The sequence below is a fragment of the Ceratosolen solmsi genome, unplaced genomic scaffold (assembly GCF_000503995.2).
Source record: "Ceratosolen solmsi marchali unplaced genomic scaffold, CerSol_1.0 scaffold23, whole genome shotgun sequence".
Taxonomy (NCBI): domain Eukaryota; kingdom Metazoa; phylum Arthropoda; class Insecta; order Hymenoptera; family Agaonidae; genus Ceratosolen; species Ceratosolen solmsi.
The window spans coordinates 3,145,673-3,167,328 of NW_011948430.1; the positions used below are offsets into that span (position 1 = coordinate 3,145,673).

At 32.2% G+C, this 21,656-nt stretch overlaps 1 protein-coding gene across 1 annotated transcript in view; it reads left to right on the forward strand.

Annotated features, from left to right (window-relative positions):
* LOC105364013 (glutamate receptor ionotropic, kainate 2) overlaps nt 1-21,656 on the forward strand; it is a 64,722-nt gene that overhangs the window by 10,139 nt on the left and 32,927 nt on the right. Inside the window, exons 3-6 of the mRNA XM_011501848.1 lie at nt 6,403-6,578; nt 6,670-6,723; nt 7,519-7,683; nt 20,505-20,657. Of these exons, the coding sequence (XP_011500150.1) occupies nt 6,403-6,578; nt 6,670-6,723; nt 7,519-7,683; nt 20,505-20,657 (548 nt within the window). The remainder of the gene's footprint in view (nt 1-6,402; nt 6,579-6,669; nt 6,724-7,518; nt 7,684-20,504; nt 20,658-21,656) is intronic.

The window sequence follows — 21,656 nt, forward strand, 5'->3', positions numbered from 1 at the left end:
GTAGGTCAATTATTTGAGTTTCTCGCACTCGACTCTTATTACTTGGCACTGACGCAAGTAGGAATGAAGTATACGCCGTCGCAACGACGTATATTTTTTTCTCGTCAAATTAACTTTTACACTTCAGCACTCGTTGGCGTGTTCTTTTAGAAAGCTTCGTCGAGTCAGTCAATATGTATTCGATTAGTTCGTCAGTAAATTAATATCAAGATAAGAGTTATTCTTTAATTAAAGTACATTTATTTTATTTTTGACTACATTTAACATAGCTAAATGCTAAATTCTTTTTATCGATATATCCATTTATTAGAAATAAAAGTTTATTATATGTATAAAGTCATAATTTTCGAAGAATTCGGTTAAACGGATGCTTGATATTATTAACATTTGTAATTATTTTTATTCGAAATATTTACCATCTAATTTAAATGTATTTATTAAACTCGTATCGGACTTCTATATTAATTATTATATTTTTATTTACAAATACGTTCAACGCGAATTTAATAATAGAACGTGGCAATTAAATTTATACGAGTAATTTTTTATGTAAAATTATACAATAGTTATATAAGCAAGTATGATTTACAATTTAAAAAAAAATTGAAATTACAAATGATTCATTTGCTTATTTGGAACTACCTACCTTATTGTATTTTCAATTCACTTCATTAAAATACTGTACAAATAATGCATTTCCATAATGAATACGTTATTTTTATTCATACACGGTCATTCAATAACCATAATAATTTAATTTTATAGAAATTTTCAACTACTTAAAGCATCGGATGCTCTCTTTATTTTTAACAAATAACAAATGGCAACTTGTAAAATGATTAAAGATTTTTCTTTGAAGTTCTTATAAACAGTTAAGTGAGTCTTGGAATGCTCGAGCGACGTAAAATCTTTTCACCTCTAGCATTTGTACAAAGATGCATATTCATAAGGGTTTGTTCGAGACGCGGCGCCATGCTTTTCCATTTTTTCCTCTTCCAATGCGTGCTCGCGTATGCAAAAATACCAACAGTCTCGCACCTACGAGAAACATTATAGACACAAATGTCTAAATAACTAATTACCAGATACAATAAATAAATTTCGTATTAAGGGACAAAGTACATAAATCTATATTTATTTGATCATTCAACTTCTTTATACGTATTATTATTCTTCTAACGCCACTACCGCGTCGACTAATTAAAACTCAGTTTATTACCGTCACATACGCCTACCTTCGAATCTCCATCATCCGCCTTGTTCTCGCTTCCTTCAAAGAAAAATTTTTAAAAGAAAGATTACTTAGCATGCTGTAAAACACCACAAATTGCCTACTCCACAATTTTGAGATTCTTGATAGCTTTAGAAAATGTAAACGAGTCCATTGATTATACAACGATCAATTTTCAAGCAATTCGATATGTTAATATAGAATTACTTCATCATAAATATAGAATTTTCAAGTATTCAAAAAGAGTATTGTATCACGAACCATATCTAAACTTTTCAAATTACACTTCATCGAAGAAACTTTTTTATCTATATGGATATATGACCACATACAATCCGTAAAACATACGTGTATTAAAGTCCTTTGATAATGGTATTAACAGGTCGATAAATTCGGCCGAGAACCATCGGGAAAGTATAAAGTGCAATCCTATTTTCCTGCACATATATCAGCACTTGGAAAAACTTTAAATCCGGGACCGGCCATGAAAAATCCATTCCCTCGAAAGTAGAAAAAGCGGGGCAGGTTGAGAAAAGAAACAGAGCTCTCGAGACACTTTGCAAGTACGTAAGGGAGCTGCAGTTATAGTGGAGTATCCCACGTGGAACACCCAGTGACAACGATATTAACCAGTCTCATGGAACCTTTGATCACTCGTGCGGAATCTCCTGGGCAGTTCTACATCCGCACGTACGCTCGGCGAATCGACAACGAACTTTGTTCCAGACCCATTGTGTCCACCATTCCGATCGACGCTTTGATTCGCCTGGGCTGGTAGTCGAGTTGTTGCTGAAAATTTTCAAAGCGCTGAACAAGCAAGTCGATCTTAAGGGAATCATTTAGACTTTTCACTTTGCGTCTGCAACAATTTCCACCCCACCCCCCGCTATCTATCTATCTATATATCTGTCATCCCCTCTTGTTCTCTTAAACGATGTGGATATTCATAATCTCGACCATTTAAGCGCTCGATTTGTCTCCTCTCTTTAGACGGCGAATAAATTATTTACGAATAATCATAATACTCGATTAAAACAATGGTTACACTTGTTCTACGGTTCTCTTAAATAATCACGGTTGGCAAAACTAAGTTCTAAGTGTTTTCGACTCTTCTCTAAATGAGTTCAGAATGGTCGCTTTTCATTACGAGAGCGAGAAACGTAAAATACCTAACCAAACGGCACAAAAGAAAATGAAACGAGAAATCGCTATATCTCTGAAACCCATAAATAGTAAAAGAAACATGTATTTGTACATGTGGAGGATGAGCGAGGGAAGAAAAAAAGGGCCGGCTGGTGTACGAGAGGGATCGTAATCATAAAGAAAAGAGTTCTCGTAGTCATTCGGCGAGGGAAAAAAGAGTATCCATCCGTTACATATTCGATTACCAGGTAAGGCGAGCAGTCGACGTGGTACCTTACGTACATGCACAGAGTCGAGAAATCCCCACTACTTCCATCCCCCTCCACATCGTACTACTCTCTTTCTCTTTCTGACTTTTTACGACTTCATCGAAGATAACCCCAAGCTTCATAACGTGAAATGCGTACTTTATTTGCACAAGTGCCTCGCAGTCTGGGAAATGCGCGATATGCATCGCGTCCGCGCTAGTTTTACGATAATTTGATGCTCTAATGCGTCTCTGACATTCGCTACACGGGATATGATAAAGAACAAAAAGGACGTATGAGCCAAGCAGGAGATAACACATATGTTTGGGATTTAATGAAGACGTGAGCAGGCTTATGCAGAGCTCTGAAAGCGCGGACATTGAATTGTAAAATCTAAAAATAAACAATTACTTTGATAAATTCCTGAAGACCGGCTACTCCATTATCGGCGATAAGTTCTAAAAAGCTCAAACATATTATTGCATGACCAGATAAAATATTTCAACATTATATCATAAAAACGCATAGAAAATAACTAAAATAAGTGACATTCCATGTTTAACAAACTCTGTATAATATGAGAATTTAATAACATATTTTTATAGCACATTTTTCGATTTCTTTTTTCCTACGACCGAAACGTAAAGGTATTAAACCATGTAATGCACATAATATTAAAACATATGAAACTTCAAAACTTATACGTTAAATTGCTTGCGACTTATTTATTCATTTAATTAGGAAATATTCTATTCTGTTTCAATTTTCAAAAGAGATTTTATCAATATTTCTCTGTTGTATCGTACGACTAGTTGCCATATGTATAAAGAGCGATATGCTTTAATGTTGAAATGGTGAAAAGCCAATATAAGTATATTGGTTATTTATATTGGTTACTTTATTGGCAATAGTATGTGTGAAACTAAATTAAAGTAAACTCTACGGATAAAATTGCTGCTTGCTAGGAGCTAAAATACTTATATATGAAAAACACGAAATATAAATATTACAATAATAACGCGAATTAAAAAAGCGTCTATGATATTAAAATAAAAAGTGTCCTGGGTACACTAAGCTTTGAAACATTTGAAACGTGGAAAAACATTGCAATAACTGTATTAGGAGACTGCACAGCCTCTGTGCTTGCGATTTTCAGGTGGTAAGAAGCCAGTACAAGCGGATGAAGCAGTAAACTGCCTCTCTCCAATCTCTGAAGAAATTATCGTCTCTTCTTCGACCTCAAGAACAAATGCCCAAGTCTTAATTCTCCTTATCTCTTTCTCCCCGACCAATTGCAATAGGACAAGCTGCACCGGATGAAATGGCCAATTATCTCAATTACCCTATATGGCTACACGCCGACAGCTTCTAGCCATATTTATTAAAATTTTTATGTACGTTGTGTTTCAATTAAAATTTAAAGAGCAACGTTGCTCCATTTTGGTAACGATGTTCCCCGTATGGAGTAATCGAAAGTATGGACGTTTCTCAAAGCTTTTTCAAAGTTTCAAACAACCGAATCAAGATATTTGCTTAAATATTTGAATCCTATACTCATCAACTATTTTCTTTTTTTTTCATAACAATATCCTAACGTGAGACAATAAAAGAAAATCATTATTTAAAACCTCGAGCGAAAAGAGACATAGCATTGATTCGATGAAATTTTTTAAAAAAATTATTTTATTTTTCATAATAATCTTATGATATATTTGGTAATAAATGATTATTTTTTATAGTTCTATATATTGAAAATACAGCGTTCTAATTTGTTAAAGTAAGCATCGAAATTGATCGGAATAAAGTTTGTATTATTAAACAATAAATTATATAAACTATAAAAATATTGTATTTTATATTAAAGGATTCGAATTATTTTATCTTTTTTTTTTTTTAATTCTACGTTAAATTAAATTTATATTATTTATATTATATAATTTTGCATAATGCAATCGTTAATATTCATGGAATTAATTGTGCTCGAAATATAAGAAGTACTAGACCCTGAAAGAAAAAAATGTAAAAATTAAAGATTTCTTAAAGTTTAGTGAATACATGACGATATGCAAAATTAAACAAATACACTCAAAAATAAAAAATTACAAAAATACATGAATAAATGCATTTAAAATCCTCTTTCAACGATCATTGTAGGTTTAGTATAATAATTTAAAATGGCTTATTTCACAAGTTGATAAAAAAAAATTTTACTTATAATTGACAGACAATAAAATATTTTTTTAAGTACGATAAATGCTTTTGTATCTTAATAAAAAGTGAGAATGACAGATAAGGGGATGAGAGATAACAGTAATAAAGGAAGAGAGAGAGAGAGAGTGAGAGAGAGAGAGAGAGAGAGCCAAAAGAAAAATACACAAAATTCTACTGAAAGCTCGGCGAAACCCATTTTGTCTTGTTCCCGTGTATATCCGTGAATTGCAAATCTGTCGCAATATGACTTTGACTACACTTGAAACCTCTAGCTAATAACTGTTGAGAGTACGATCGGAAAATCAGAGCGAAAAGGCTGAAAGGGTGTTATTCCCATCCTGTCCCACGACGAGAATGCGGAAAAACCAAGTAGGAAAATGAATTCCGGACTTGGGAGCCGAACCTTCCAGTCCAGCAACGAGTCACGCAAGAATAGTACGCGCTCGTGCGAAGACCTTCAAGTTGAGATGATACCATGATTACTTAGGCGCGCTTGCAGGTATTGATTCCATCGGGTCGTCGCTATTCACGGGTTTCACACACATCACCCCCACCCCTCACTCTTGCCCCGCTCTCTTGGCCTTTTAATAAGATGGAAAAGTGGCGCGAGGGATCGCGGGGTGGGTGTGCTCGATCGATGCAGGACTAGTTAAAAGATGTTACGATGTTTGATTATCTTTAGCTCGGCGTCTCTCATGAGCCCAAAGAGATGAAATACACTGACGTCTGATCGTTCGCTGTATCTCCGATATTCGAAGGGGTGCAACTGATACCGCTGAATATGCTATCGGGGCTCGTCCTCCTTTTGTGCTTCCACCAGATCTGCTCCAAGTGTACGTGGATATAAATGTAACTGCACTCGAATGAGCTTTCACGAGGCTTTCCCCGAGACTATTTTTATGCCAAGGCGACGAAAAATCATCTCTGGGCTGTCAGGCTGCTTATCCTCGATACACTTACTTTCTTCTTCTTCTTCTTCTTCTTCTTCTTCTTCTTCTTCTTCTTCTTTTTTTTAACTATTTTTATATTGTGACGTATGTTAGTAATATCCAATATCGGGGTTAAAATTATTATGCAATATTCTCATCGATATAAGCTTAACGAGCAGCAATTTCGACGTTTATTAAATACTTTAGTATATTAGAAATAAAATACTCTTGATGGCTATTTACTATAGGATAAGAAAATAAAAATGAACTAATTCTTGTTTTTAAAATATAATTGGAAGAGAGAGAGAGAGAGAGAGAGAGAGAGAGAGAGAGAGAGAGAGAGAGAGAGCTTCCTTATATTCATAATCATTGTATTGCATAGGAGACGAATATTCATCCATAGAAAATTTTCGATAGCCTGTCACTAGACTTTTAATCATAATACAAACTTTCACCGATGAGAGTGTAAAAATTGAAATTCATAATTACATATTGAACAAATTTACATAAATAATAATTCAATATACCATACTGAATATCAACATTAAAAACGGGATAATATAAAATTAACGGCTTTTACACCGTTCAGAATTAAAATATCGAACTTCTCATTTTTAAAACTTTCTGCTGTTTTTTACAGGTTTGGTAAGGCTTCGAGAACTTGTGAGATCACGAAAGTCACAGGATATGGAAGTATATCTCAGACAAACTGATCTCGATTCTTATAGGCAGGTCCTCACAGAAATCAAAGCCAAAGAAATTCGGAATCTCATCGTTGATACAAAAACTGGGAATATGCATCACTTCCTTCGTATGGTAAATAATATTAATTTCTTATTCATTTTTTTTTCGGTTATGCATTTAAATTATTTTGATACAATGGCTTTTATTGTTTTTCAATTTACAGATTCTTGAACTGCAAATGAATGATTACAACTATCACTACCTCTTCACCACTTTTGTAAGTAAAATATTAACGGTACTCCAACAAAATGCAGACGTAATACGATATTCCTCTTCAAATATTTCCTTTTTATTAATATTCTATTCAATTAGCATACCCTGATTTTCGTATTGATTTTCTAAAATAAATATATTAAGCACGAAAATTTTAATTTATTAGAATAATAATAAATGTTTAATTAGAATTCTCATTGAACAATTTTACATAAATATTTTTTCTTGAAATCACTTGTTTTATATACTAGTGTTATTTTATGTATTAAATGATTTCCTTACAATGCATACTACTTAAATGTAGTTTTGAACATGACAATAAACAACTGTAGATAACATTTTTTTTATATATTTTTGATCGAAAAGTTTCTATAATCGTTAAAAGAAACTCTATAAACAGACACACAATGATTTCACGAAGACGTCACTTATTGTTATTACGTGTGATACAGAATATCAAAATTCTGTAAGAACTCCTTGAAATTACATCAATTCAACACGCTTGACAAAAATCTAAATTTTACTTTCTATAATTACAATAAATAAAAATAAAACTAAAATCTATTCCTTCGGTAATTACACAAGATATAGTTCTGATTGTATTCAGCAAATTTTAAGCAAAATATTTTAATAATAATACGAATTTCTTTATTATTTTATTATATTCTTGTAGGTACTCTAATTATAGATGCAAAAATATTATCTTATAAAAATCTGGTATCACAAACATGAATTAATTATTACATTTAAATTCCATAATATTAACCTGTGTAACAAATACATGGCTCTATTTACTTAGGATATTGAAACGTTCGATCTGGAGGACTTCAAGTACAACTTCGTCAACATCACTGCATTTCGATTGGTAGATGTTGATGATGTTAGTGTACGCGGTATCCTAAGGGATATGGAGAAATACCAATCTAATGGTAACAACTTACTCAACAAATCTCGTGTCATACAAGTGAGTATAACATGCATACAAAAAGTCAAACAATTTCAGCAAAATCGGAACGATGATGCACCCGACCCGAGACGATCCAACAAATAATGAAAATGAATTTAGCCTCGTATAACTTTATTAAATATTAAAATAGCAATGAATGTTGCTAAATATAATAAAAATTACAATAATGTATAATTAAATAAATAAGTTACTTAAGTATAAAATTAAATAACTCCAGGAGCTCTTGGGTAGTAAGATTTTCGAAAATAGCCACAAATCGTAGTTTAGTTCTCTACGTTCAAACATTCCACAGCACGATAGAGATTCACTTAACAAGCATTTTCCAATTGGTCCGTCTTAATTATTTTCTTAAGGTTAAGAAACTTAATATATAAGAATGTTGGAAGAAGTATTTGTTGAATTCTACCAAAATAAATTAAAAGTTGCTAATGACTTTCATCTTTCAGTGCCTGGCCTATTATTACTGCATGAATTTACTTCGCTTGCACACCATTAAAATTTCCGCAAAAAATTCTCGTTAAATTATAGAGCAAAAATATTGTATGTTAAACACTACGTGGATGACTTTTTATCGATGAAATATAATTTTGTACGAATAAATGGAATTAGTGACTCGTTAAGCATAAAATGAAATACTCTTTACTTCATACATGATCACTCGATACACGATCATTAAGTGAAGACATTTTATAAACGATGATGAAATAATTAATATTATTAACGACTTAATTACAATCATATTTGTATGTCATAATTATAATTTATAAACATATCTATAAATTATCGATAAATTTGATAATATTTTTAAATTAAATGCTTATATGCTATATATATAGTTTAAAATAAACTTGCATCTTACATTGATTACAAATTATAAAATACGTATTCATTAGTAATTATAAAATTATTAATTTCAAGCACTATAAATAAATAAATTGAAAATTATTGTAATTGAAATGGAATAAATGATTTATAAAGCAAACAGCAATTAAACATTTCTGGTAAAAAATTTCTGGTAAATATACCGAGTCAATAAAGAAGTATAAAGACTGTTTGATCTAACTAAATTACATATTAATTTATTGTTTAAATTTTTATTACGTGAATACTTTTTATATCGATATCAATAAGAGATAGTTAGAAAAACTTAAAATACAGTTCTTGTTAGATAAAAGCTTATATAAATAATATAATATATAGGAAGGATGTTAATATTACTTACTTAAGAAGTCAAATATAAATTCGACGAAGACTCTTAATTAAAACATGAAAATACTTGCATTTTTATAACAATAAATAGCAATGTCCAAGATTCAATTTCAAATAAAAGAATTACTGTTTAATAATTATTTATAACTATTATATACAATTATTTATAATTATTTTGCAACAAATTTTAATTTTAAACACTTTTAGTGCGGCTTTTTGCATGCAAATTATATTTAGAATTTATTATTAAATGAAGATTTACATTTTCATATTTTTTTAACTCTATGTTTAATAAAGCCAACTACAACAAGTATAAAATTAAATATTTGTATTCACTACTTGTTATTATACAACATTTCATGTGTAAAAGTCCCAATTGTTTGATAATTGTTATCGACTCTACTTCAATTTCATTCTAAGACGAGAACGAAAACTTCAGACAATTGCAACCAACAGTTTTCTGAATATATAAAAATCTACATCGCAATCTGTTTTCGAAACTATGAAGTTTGTTGCACATCCTACCCGTGAAAGTTTTCACATGTACGAGGATACGGAAGCCCAAAGCCGTAGCTAGTCCATTCCAATTTTTTGTCTCAACCTCGACGCCACTGTTCGTAGTTTCGATTTAATAGCGAGCCAAGAGAGATATACGAGAATGTACAGTCGCGTAAGAACATATAATCGTAATCAACAACGCCAACCAATCGTAGACCGACGCGTAAGAAAGGAAAGCAGCGCAAAAGTAACCAAAGCGTAGAAAAGCTCATAGCAACTTACCTAAGCGCTAGGGACAAATGCACGACGATTGAAGAAGACGTGCATACATTTGTGTAAACGAGTGAGAGTAGCTGTAAGTTAGATGTAAGTTAGCTGAAAGTTCGGTGTAAGTGCGGAAAACAAAAGAAAGAAAGTTGCAGGAGATTGATAAAGAAGATAGAAAGACCGTAAAGAAATAAAGAAATAAAGAAGAATAAGCAATGGTTGCATACTGATTGGTCCCCGGTGTTCGCACTTTTTTCCATATCTTTATTGCAACTTCTTCCGCTACTTCACTATCTCATCACCACTCCCTCACTTTCCTCACTTTTCACTTCCTCGTTAACGCCTGATTTACCTTTTTTCTTTTCTCCCGCTCGCTCTTTATTCTTCTCCGTCTTTATCAGTCTGTACTTTAAAGCTTTCGTTGTTTCGATGTCGCGCCACCGTCTTCGGACGGCGCTCAAAATATTGCGAAAAGGATGAAAGTTTTGGCGATCCTGTCGGAATCTAACTAATTTAACGTTTGACGTCGCCAGAGGGTGGAGCTTCCTTAACTTATTTAAAACTGTGCAGACAGATATCTTTTTAAAGTTAAAGGACTTTGTAAAATTTAAAATGCTAATCTCGCCTATTTATTATTAGTCCAATCATACCTTTGGCAAATGAGTTATCCCGACATATTTCCGGAGGTGAGTCTCATCGTGATGCCTCCAGTTGTGAAATAAAAAATAAGCAACATAAATTTCGCGGAAAAATGAACCTTTAGCTGGCTAAACAAAATGAAATATATATACCTTTGTGAAAAATGGGAAAATTGTTAAATATATTTCCTTTTTGCGGAATAACTCTTCCCGGCACAACAAAGAGACGACTGCCATTCATTTGCATTTTCGAAATAAGCTTTACAATTTACTCAAACTTACTTGAACAAGAAGGACAAAAAAGTTTCACTCGAGGACTAATTATAACCGCATAAATGCGACGGAATAAAAGTACTTAAAAGAATCGAAAAAACAGTCGAGCATACGATGCGGTAAAAAATTTTTGTATTTCATCTGAGGCAGACAAAGACCGCCTCCCTATGAATCACTGAATTTACCGAGCAGCATTGGATAACCTTTGCTGTTTGCACCATAAATCAGACTATATCTCGCGCATGCGAGAAACTGAGGGTTTCGTCTATTTTTTCCGCCTCTCTCGTGCCTATTCCAGTTAAAATTCCTTCGTAGGCGGAAAAAGCCATCCAAGGAAACATAAATTCCCAAAGAGTAAACGCGAAGTCGTCAGAAAATGGATTATTACTACAATTTTAAAACAACGCGGCTCATGAGAGAAGCCAAAGGACGAAAGAGAATAATATTCAATGCTCGTTTTTCTAATGATCGCCCTTCCATTTGCGAAAGCACGCAAAAAATAAACGAGAATTAGGCCTCCAATTAAGCGTAAACAGTAAAACCTCATGGGCCCGCCGTACGCCAAACTTTCTCACCTCTTCTCATTCAACTGGAAAACGTCTCAGCCCCTCTGAGATCTTGGGATGCGAGGCGCCAGCGATAGCCGAATATTGTTAAGCGCGCAATGCGTTTTACTGCCAATCAGTCGAAAGGCGCTCGATCGTGCGATGTGAATTCGATCCGATATCCCGAAACACACACCTTCAACTTCCGCATTCGTAGCTCAAAAGAAGACTGCGGGTGTGCGCTTTCGTTTTATCCATTTAACCTCACGCGTATCATAAATTTAAATGTACGTAAAGCAAATTTTCGGAAATTCATATTGCCATGGTATACGCATGTGGACGGAACGTACAGCGAAAAAAGAAATAAAGTAAAATCATAAAAAATTATCTTTAATATCTTTCGCGAATACGATTGAACTCGATTATTATAGACTCGAATATTTGCCATTTTAACTATACTCTGTGAATTCACCATAAAAGACGAATATAATATTTCTAAACATAGTAACGTATTTTAAATTCTAAGCAAATAGATCAGAGACCTTTTAAAATATATCACCAAATTCATTTTACAGAAATCTTTAATATTCATAAATATATATATATATATATATATATATATATATTTATTTTTTTTTTTATTTTATATATATATATATATATATATTTATTTATTTATTTATTTAATTTAACATAATTTTAAATATAATTCAAGTCAAAGTATTTATCGAAAATTCATTATTACTATTAATTTTAAAGGATTACTATGCTGTATAAACGTACAAGTAAGTGAAACAATTTATTATGAAAGTCTCAACTTCATAGTAATACGACTTGAGCTACCTTTACAATCTTTTATATTACATTAATTATTAAATTATATATGATCCCCAGAAAAAAAAATTAACCCAATCTGCTTAGAACTTAAATAAGAATAATGACTAATTAGAAAATATTTATTGGTCCATGATCATAATGAGCAATAATTGCGATGGCACATGTAAACAATTAACACAAAAATACCTATTCACTTAGAATAAAAAGAAAAATATCAATATTGTTTTGGAAAAACTTTTCTTCTAACACTGGCATCTAGCGCATTGCACGTGTCAATTAGGCACGGCTTAAATTATAATATAAACGAGCCGTTGGCATTCTCGGAAATAATCAGATATTCGGCTCGCGATAAGAAATTCAAAGGAACATTTGAGTTATACGTGCGCATTGCCAACTCTTAAGGAGAATCCGATCGCGTTGCAGCCGAGAAAACGTTCAACGCCCAAGTTAACGGACGCAGCGGCGCTGTCAACGTAGCTTTTCGCCATTGCCTCGGGAAATTGAATGGAAAATTCTTCATCGCGGCCGACTCGCGCGATTACACTTTATAAGAAGCGCAGCTCCCTGACTCCCGTGTCAATTTTAAACGGTAATAATCCAATGCCCCCGCAACCGAAAAGTAAAAAGTAGCGAAGAGACGCCTGAGAGAGAGAGAGAGAGAGAGAGAGAGAGAGAGAGAGAGAGAGAGAGAGAGAGAGAGAGAGCGAATGCGCGATTAATGACTTCGGGTAATCGGCGGCTATGGCTTAGTCTCCCGGCTGCGTTGTTCGGGACTCGAACTAATTAAAAGCGCGCTCGAATTAACTGAAGATAACGAGGGAGTATTCAAGCCGAGATGCAAGCGCCATTTCTCTCCTCGCCACGGGATTTGCGCCTTCGCGCCCCGCACTCCTGCCTAATTGGTAGCTACGGCACAAATTTTACAACCCAAGAACAACGACAATGACTACGACAATGACTACGACCACGACCACGACCACGACCACGACCACGATCACGACCACGACCACGACCACGACCACGATCACGACCACGACCACGACCACGACCACGATCACGACCACGACCACGACCACGACCACGACCGCGACCGCGACAAAGGCGACGACGCCGACGACGACGACCATGACGATGATAACAAACGATGCAATGCATTGCAACAAATACAGGTGTACGAGCAGCATTAAACTTTATTTACAGAACGTTGCTCCTCTTTTTTACGACGTACGCTATCTCGTGCCTTTACAAGCGACTGTGCAGTGAAAAGCCGACGACGGTTACTTAGTAAAGGATTAATTTTAAAGGGTATTTGCTGTTTGTTTGCAGGGAATCGTGCCAGAGTAAAAATCGCTTATTACTTGAAAGCCCTTACTTAAGACTTTTCTTAGTTAGGAATTTGACCCAAGGAACTAAACGTCTTATTCACTTATCTACCATTGGAATTCACTTACCTACGACAAAGTCATGCTTAAGAAATTCAACGAACTACGACTTCAGGAAAATAGCTTTTAAATTTTATTTAAATGCTAATTAAATAGTTTTCTAAATGCGTACTAATTTAGTATTCGGTACAATATTAATAATTATATTTCATAATATAGTCAAAATTACATTCATAATTAAATGTTTAAAATTATTTTAATAATTATTCATATATAATAACATGTTTAATTGATTATTAATTCTAACTTTAATATCAAGTAGAAATTTCATTTTTTTTTTGCTTTTTTTTGTTTTTGTTTTTTTTTTTTTTTTAATTAACTCTTCGTCTATTCGTCACTTGTTGCTTCGATACGCAATTAAATTTTTACTAAACTACATTGGAAACACTACATTATTTTTACATATTATAGAATATATTAGTAGGTCGAAAATCTATGAGTTGCAGTTTTAAACATTATGTAAATTTGATATATCAGTATATTATTATAACGTATAAATTAATTATATATACGTTAAACATTCGAGCAAAAATTATACGCATATCGCATAATAAAAGAAAAGAGGTCCTATCCATAAATGTAAATGTCAATATGTCACGTGCAGTGGAAATGAATTACTCAAGATTCCAACTAATCTCCTGTTGGCATAGAATCAAATATGATTCTTTTCTTCGCGAATGCTTTTTTCAACAGAATCTGAAGGCTTTCTCTCTCTCTCTCTCTCTCTATCCCCCTCGCTCGCTTATTTTGTAATTTTTCAATTAACATAAACTCAAATTTATTATACACTCATACTGATTAAATAATATTAACTTTAGATAAATTATTAAACAAAATTAATTTAAAAAATTCAACGTTCAAGAGATAAAATAAATAATTTAATTGCACTAGATACACATATTCTTAATCATGTTTGAATCATGTTTGATTGCGTAACGTTCAAATATTTTAACAATCATTTGATTATTAATTTTTGAAATTTTTAATTAGGCTAATTGATATTAATGAATGAATGTAATAATAGAATATATTTGTAATGTATAAAAAGAAATAAAATTAAATTGAAATATTTTACGTGTAAAGGAGAGTAGTTGTTGAATAATATGTATATATATATATATATATAAACGTCATTTTAATGAATAAATAATATTCAACGACTACGTACATTTCAAGATTTTAATTACCCACATTATCTATGTTTTTGCTCCTACTATCTGTAAGTATTTACAGGGATCGTATTTATCGTATAAACTTCTACATAGGTATCAGTCGAACAGAGAGTAAACTTATGATTACTTTTGGTTATTTGCATACTATTCTCCTACCTACACACGCGCGCGCGCACACACACACACACACGCACGCACGCACGCACACACTCTATCCTCGACTAAGCCTGACACTTGCGTTATACAGTGATTATCACGCCAAGATATTTGTATCTCAAAGCCATTTTCTAATTACATCATGATCGTCCAAGATATTCTACATAGTCCATTCACTATGATACTTAGAAATATTTACAGCTCCTGATTGGTGTATTTTACTCCGTTATTATTCTTCGTCTGTATCAATATATATATATATATATATATAGATAGATAATAATCATCATGTTAAGAAGAAAAGTATCGAGCAATTCTATTTGTATATGCATACGTATTATCGTTGGATACAATTTGTTTTAAGTTTTACTATAAAACTGTTTACACTATATATTCGATACTTTTACATAAAATGCTATTTATTATAAAATAAACATGGTTTTCACTAAATTAATATAATACTAATTTACCTAGTTGTATCAAATTTCTTTAATTTTATATATACTCGTGTTACTTAACTTTCTTATTACACGAGCTAACTTTTCATATTGAAGAATATATTCAAATTTAATTTAAAAAAGCTTAGATTCAGAAAGTACAAATCTCACGTATCTTTTTTTGGAGATTTTTACATATGAAAGGATAATTTTCAAAAATATTTCACCCTTGTAGGAATAATTTTATAAGAAAAATGTTTTAATTTTCATTAATAAATCAAATAAAGGTGAACTCAAGAGATTTAAAAATAATAATTAAAATTTATTATGAAACTATGTTAATTGAACTTATTCTTACAAGTTGCACTAATAACGATAAAAGCAATCTGAAACCCTTTATGAAATTATTCTTTGTTACTAAATAATAAGGACAAATTCTTCGATCAATAAGTAATTCGTCGGTCTAATGTAACCACAAAACATATCGCGCATAATCCCAAGGCCGATTCGTCCTGGTCTAACGTTAATTGGAAAGTTGCCGCGAATCTAAAATCTTGTGGCACGCGCTCCACTACTGTACCGAGTCTACGACATACACGAGAGAGATGGTGTGAAAGCACAGAGAAAGTTGATGAATGTTCGCTAATGAAATTTATGCGTAATTCACTAGGGATCTTTTGCTCCCGGCATAACGCTCTTCGCCAACATCACTGAATTCCAGTCCTGCCAAAGTATGCTTGTGCTCGACATCACGACATATTGAATATATGCGTTTATTAAGATTATGGATATTTTTATCCGATTACCCGTCAAATAAATGATGAAACTTTAATATTATTTTTCATTGTGTTGTACTAGAATTTATTCATACTAAATGAATAATTCATTCATCTTTAATGAATTTTGTCAATCATATCATTATCCATATTCGTCATTATTAATGACGTACTTTCGAGCTAAGTTTAAATCTGTTTAAACTCACCTCTCATAGACGCCCAAGTACTTAAAATTCATATTTACAGATTGGTTTTACTTTAAAGCGAAATCGAAGTCTTACGAAAGTAAATATTGAAGAAACTTTAAAGTAGTACAAATGTATTCTATCAAACACTCAGGGCAAATACAATATGTGGAACATTCGAATATTATAAAGGGTTTGAAAATTACATGACAAGTCTGAGTTGAGATATCATTTAAATGTACAACAATATTCTGCTGTAAGTGGGGGGGGGGGGGATGGAAGAATATATAAGAAGAGGAAATTTAAAGAGAGAAACAATGTGAAGGAAGGGAGAAAACTCATATTTCAAAAATCATATTTCAAAAATCATATTTCAAAAATCATATTCACAAATCATATTCAAAATCAGATTCTCCCGCCTAAGATATATAAAGAGAGGAAAGCAGAATTATGCAATCGGAACAAAGTGCAGAGGGTAGAACTGAAGGAACTTCGCTTTAAGCGGCTTTAACTTCGACCGCAGTTTGTTTATCCAAAGGCGAGCTCGCTAACATTCGTGTCAACACTCGAATATGCATACACCTAATCAAAATTTATCCTTAATCTACATACGTATATACAGATACAAACACACACAGGAGAGAGAGAGAGAGAGAGAGAGAAATCTACATACGTATATACCAGATACGTATACATTTGTAAACATTAAAATACACGATAAATTGAAGAGCAGATTAAATGATATTTATGAAAAAATTCATAGGACTAAAATAGTAATGAAATGCGCACTTTCGTTTTCCCTGAAAAACATTAACATAAGTGCAACTTCATTTTGTACAAAAGCGAATGACCACCAAAAACAAGTAATCTAATATTCTTGAACTAAAATCAATTCTGCTCAATCAATGTCATATGGTATATTTAATTACATTATCAAATTCTATTACCTCATTGCACTAATTATATTGGGAATATTTCATGTGTAAATGAAAGGTTCAAATTAATAAATTGATTGCTCGATATCATTAACTATATTTTTAACTACATTAATTAATTAATTACAAATGATATTATAATTTATATTTTTCCAGATATTTTTCCAAGATTTATTTTTACTAAAAAAATCTTATTTATCTACAATTGCTTTAACTTATGTCATATTAGAAGCAAACAAACATTTTCTACTTAATACTAATATTTATGTCAAAATATAAATAATATAAAAAAATTTAATCATTATATGATTAAAGCTACTCATCAGAAACAATTAAATCTATTATATTTTATTTTCTTATTTACAAATAATAAATGAGTCTATAATAAACACGTATAGTATTTACAGATATTCAAAATTAAAATAGTTTAACAGTAAAATTAAAAAAATTGTTTTAAATATTTGCATAACCTCATTTCATTAGTAATGAAATTAGTAAAAAAATTGATAATAATCAATAATTTCAATCAACTTAGCAATTAACAGTATTATTTTGGCAGAGTATCATTAACTCATAAGTAATATATAATAATTAATAATTTTCAGTATTGAAAAAACCTTTATTTGAAATATGGCGTTGCATAAATTAAACTTTCATACAATTCAACACAATGAAAGAGTAACAGAAAATGTTAAACAAAAAAATTTTTGTAAAACATTAAAATTATGAATATTTTAACAATATTAATACTAATGTAATAGTTTTTAATCTAGAAATTTACCATAATTCTTGACATCTATAATACATTATTTTCTTTATACATTATTGTTTCCTCTCAACAATCTTACCAGATTATTCATACGTATATTGTTAAATTTTCGTAAATGAATTATTAGATAATTATTTGTATATTATGTATATGTTTATAGTTATTTGCTTAGGCAAACTTTTCCATTAAATGATGATCAATTTATAATTAAATTATTCGATTATGACACACTTTTATTTATTCTACAATAGTATTATAAAGCAGTCAGCTTTGTCTCTAAAATCAATAATTTCAGAGATATATAATATAAATTTTTTAATATTCTCCTATAACAACTAATTCATTCAATTGTAAATAACATATAAACCCTATAAATGCATGTAAGGTATCAAATTCAGTTGACTGTCGCAATTTGTTTACTAAAATATTCCCATTCCGGACAAATGCATAACATCAGTTCTACAATCCAGACACAAATGGAAGATTTCTGAAAATACTATTGCTGTTTATATAAAATAAATTACTACTTTATTAATGTTCCTACATTTATACCGTTTTCTTTGTCATGTTCATCCGAAAACATTCTACAAACTCCTGACAAAACGTAAAAGTCAATCATTCATACAAGCTCAGGCCAATACAAGTTTATAATTTTAATATATGATGGGTGAAGCAAAATCACAAGATTCGTTTTATCAAACGATGGCCAACCGATGGCACTAAAATGAACATAGTAACTCTGCTCTCTATGATTGTACGTTGAAATGTGCAGTTATCGAAATGTGCAGTTGCAATTCATTATGCGAAATGGCAATTGAACGAAGAAGATTTAAACTGGCGTAACGGAACGTAAATCAAAGTTTTAAACTTGGAAAATTTTTCAAGGACCCTTGAGAAAAATACGCTATGCCCTGTTCTCTCAATTTTATAACGAAGTATTTTCTCGTTTTATAATACTTTCGTACACGACAAACTATGCATACACGCAAGTACATCCTTTTTTATCTTCTCGTGCTCGTTTCCTCCTCGACTTTAATGTACTATTCACAGCTACGTTTTCCTCCAAGCTTTCCTGATTGTAAAAAGTAACAATAAAAAGAAAAAGGCAAAAATTAAAGAAAAAGCACTAGACGTTTATTAAAGTACAATTTAAATTTAAACTAAAATGCTTGACATTTCATCAGTCGCTAGAATATAACAGAAAGGGTTTAGAATATAGTGGAATTCCGTTTTTGGTTCAATTTTATAGTCGAGCGGATTTCCTACTCAAAATGCATAATTTTTACCCGCTACTGGCGGCATTTTAGAGGCGGATGGGGAGGATGAAGGAAGACAGTTCGATTTCCGAATGTAGCTCGGTGAATGCAAAGTAAATCGCTGATTCGCAGCTGAAGTTGAGACGAGTCAGAGATATAAAAAAAAAGGAGAGAGAATAGAGGCTGGGGGGGGCAGATAAGTCGGAAAGAAAACTAAAGAAATCTCGGATTGCTACCACTACATGTGAAGTAAACAGAGGAAATTTGTGGGATATAGAAAGGAAATTTGTTTGGCTAATGTGCATAAGATCCACGTTTTAATGTATGTCTGCCCGAATATAAGACGTATAATCGGTCAAATTATATAGGATTACGAATGTCCTGATGAGACAATTATTAAAATGAGTGGAATGCAAAATACTGGTTACCAAAAAATCGTTAATGAATTGCATGAAAATGAAATAACTTATTTACAATTTCATTTCAGCTCATGTTATTTTACATGTACGATAAATGGAACGGTAAAACTCATAAATCATAAATAATTTACTCATTCACTCATTTAATAAGTAAATTAAGAAATTCGAATCGTATGTAATCACGACATTCGTTATCTTTTCGAGATTCTAGATTTTTCAACCTTTTTAACTTTTTAAGGATTATCCATAACTTACTTTCCGCTTTCCGGAAAGCAAAACGGTAGAAAATAAAGAGACTTATCCTTCAGGGCAAACGAACTTGGCGAAAAGAAGTTTAAAAGAAAGTGAGATAGCGAAATGAATTAAGCTACAAAGAGGAAGAAAATGTGAAGAAAGGGAAAAGAAATGTTGGGGCAACGAAGAGGAAGAAGAAGCAGAAGAAGAAGCGAAAGACGTTAAGGAGGAAAATATCTAAGAAAACAACGTCGTTGCCTCATTCTTAACGTTGAACACAAAATTAGATGAGTTCAAGACCTTCCCAGACACGTACCTTATTTTTAGTTCTATTTGTAGTTTCTTTTTTTTCTTTCTATTTCGTAAAAAATCATGTAAATATATGAACATATACTTTATCATGCTTTTATTTATGTACAATTACAATCTTAACCTGTCCATTTTTTCCCTTTATATGCCTGTAAGTGCCCGCCAGCCAATTTAAACCCAAAGAAAGCTTTATACTCAGGTAAATATAAAAAATGCGAAATCTGACTTTTGACTTCCTACTCTTTATGGTGATGTGAGAAAGGCTACTTAATTTTCCATGGGCATACTATCTATTGTGAATTGTTTTTTTTTGTTCTTTTTTTCCTTTTTTCTTTTTTTAAATATCTGAAATGTCTTTATTATTATATTAATTGAGATACTTGGCTTGTTTTACTATTAAAGCAGCATGATACAAGCAGCAGCGAGAAAATAAGTCACGGTAATGTAATACTTGATTTTAGGCAGAACCCGCCCTAATGTACGACAGCGTTCAAGTATTCGCCGTAGGCTTAAGAACATTGGAACAATCCCACGCTTTAAGGCCAATGAATATTTCTTGCGAGCTCGAGCATCCATGGGATGGCGGATTATCTCTAATCAACTATATCAACTCCGTAAGTTAATGTTTACTACTGCTACTTCAAAGTGCATTGTTTTTCTTTATTTTGACGCTATTTTTCAATTCTGTATTCAGGCAGATTGCTCGCTCGTACTTACTATTGGAGTTTCATTTAAAAGCACCTTACGGTTAAATAATTTCAAATCTAAAAATAACATCTTTTGTTAATATTAATCTTATCTTATCTTTTTTTAATCTAATTGTTAATATTAAAAATAAGTTAGGTCATCCCGAGTAATTATTAATATCGTAAAATACAGAGGCTAATTGTTGATAAAAATGATTGAAATTTCAAATGCACCGGAAAGCTCGAAAGATATATTGAAAGAACTTGTCATTTATAAGCGCCTCTATGTTAAACGTAGAGAATTGCGTGATCAAAGGGAATCAACTAAGAGCATAAAGCGTACGAGAAAATGATTTATCGGATGCAAATATGGATAAATGGACGCAAAGAAGCATCGATCGTAGCGGTGTCGATGGCTTTAGTCACGGGCGCAGTAGTGCATAGCGATGATGGTTTATAGTTTGACGGCCCTGTCAGTCCTTACGTAAAAATTATCGAAAGTCCCCGAATGCTCGATTTAGTTGTTCCGACCCTTTTCTATCTCGCTCGATGCCGACGGTCGAGGACATTAGAGTCCGCTTGAGCTTACCGTAAATTATCACTCGGCAAGATCTGGCGATGCGCCAAAGCGAACGATATCCGGCGTCCGAATGGCCAAACCCGTTTTTAGATGCTCCATCTTCCAGCCTCCTGGCCGCCCTACTGATTTGCCCTCGATTCGCGTCGCGAAAAAATATTTAATGTGTAAAAGGAGAGAGAAAAAAAACAAGAAGAAGTCAAGTGCGCAACTCTTTAATGTCCTCATTCTATAACTTCAAAAATGTTCCCTATCCTAACTTTTTAATGGCTCGAAAATGCAATAGTAGGTAGAAGGTAAAAAGTTAATAATGCCATTATGAAAAATATATATTATTTTCTTGTTACGTT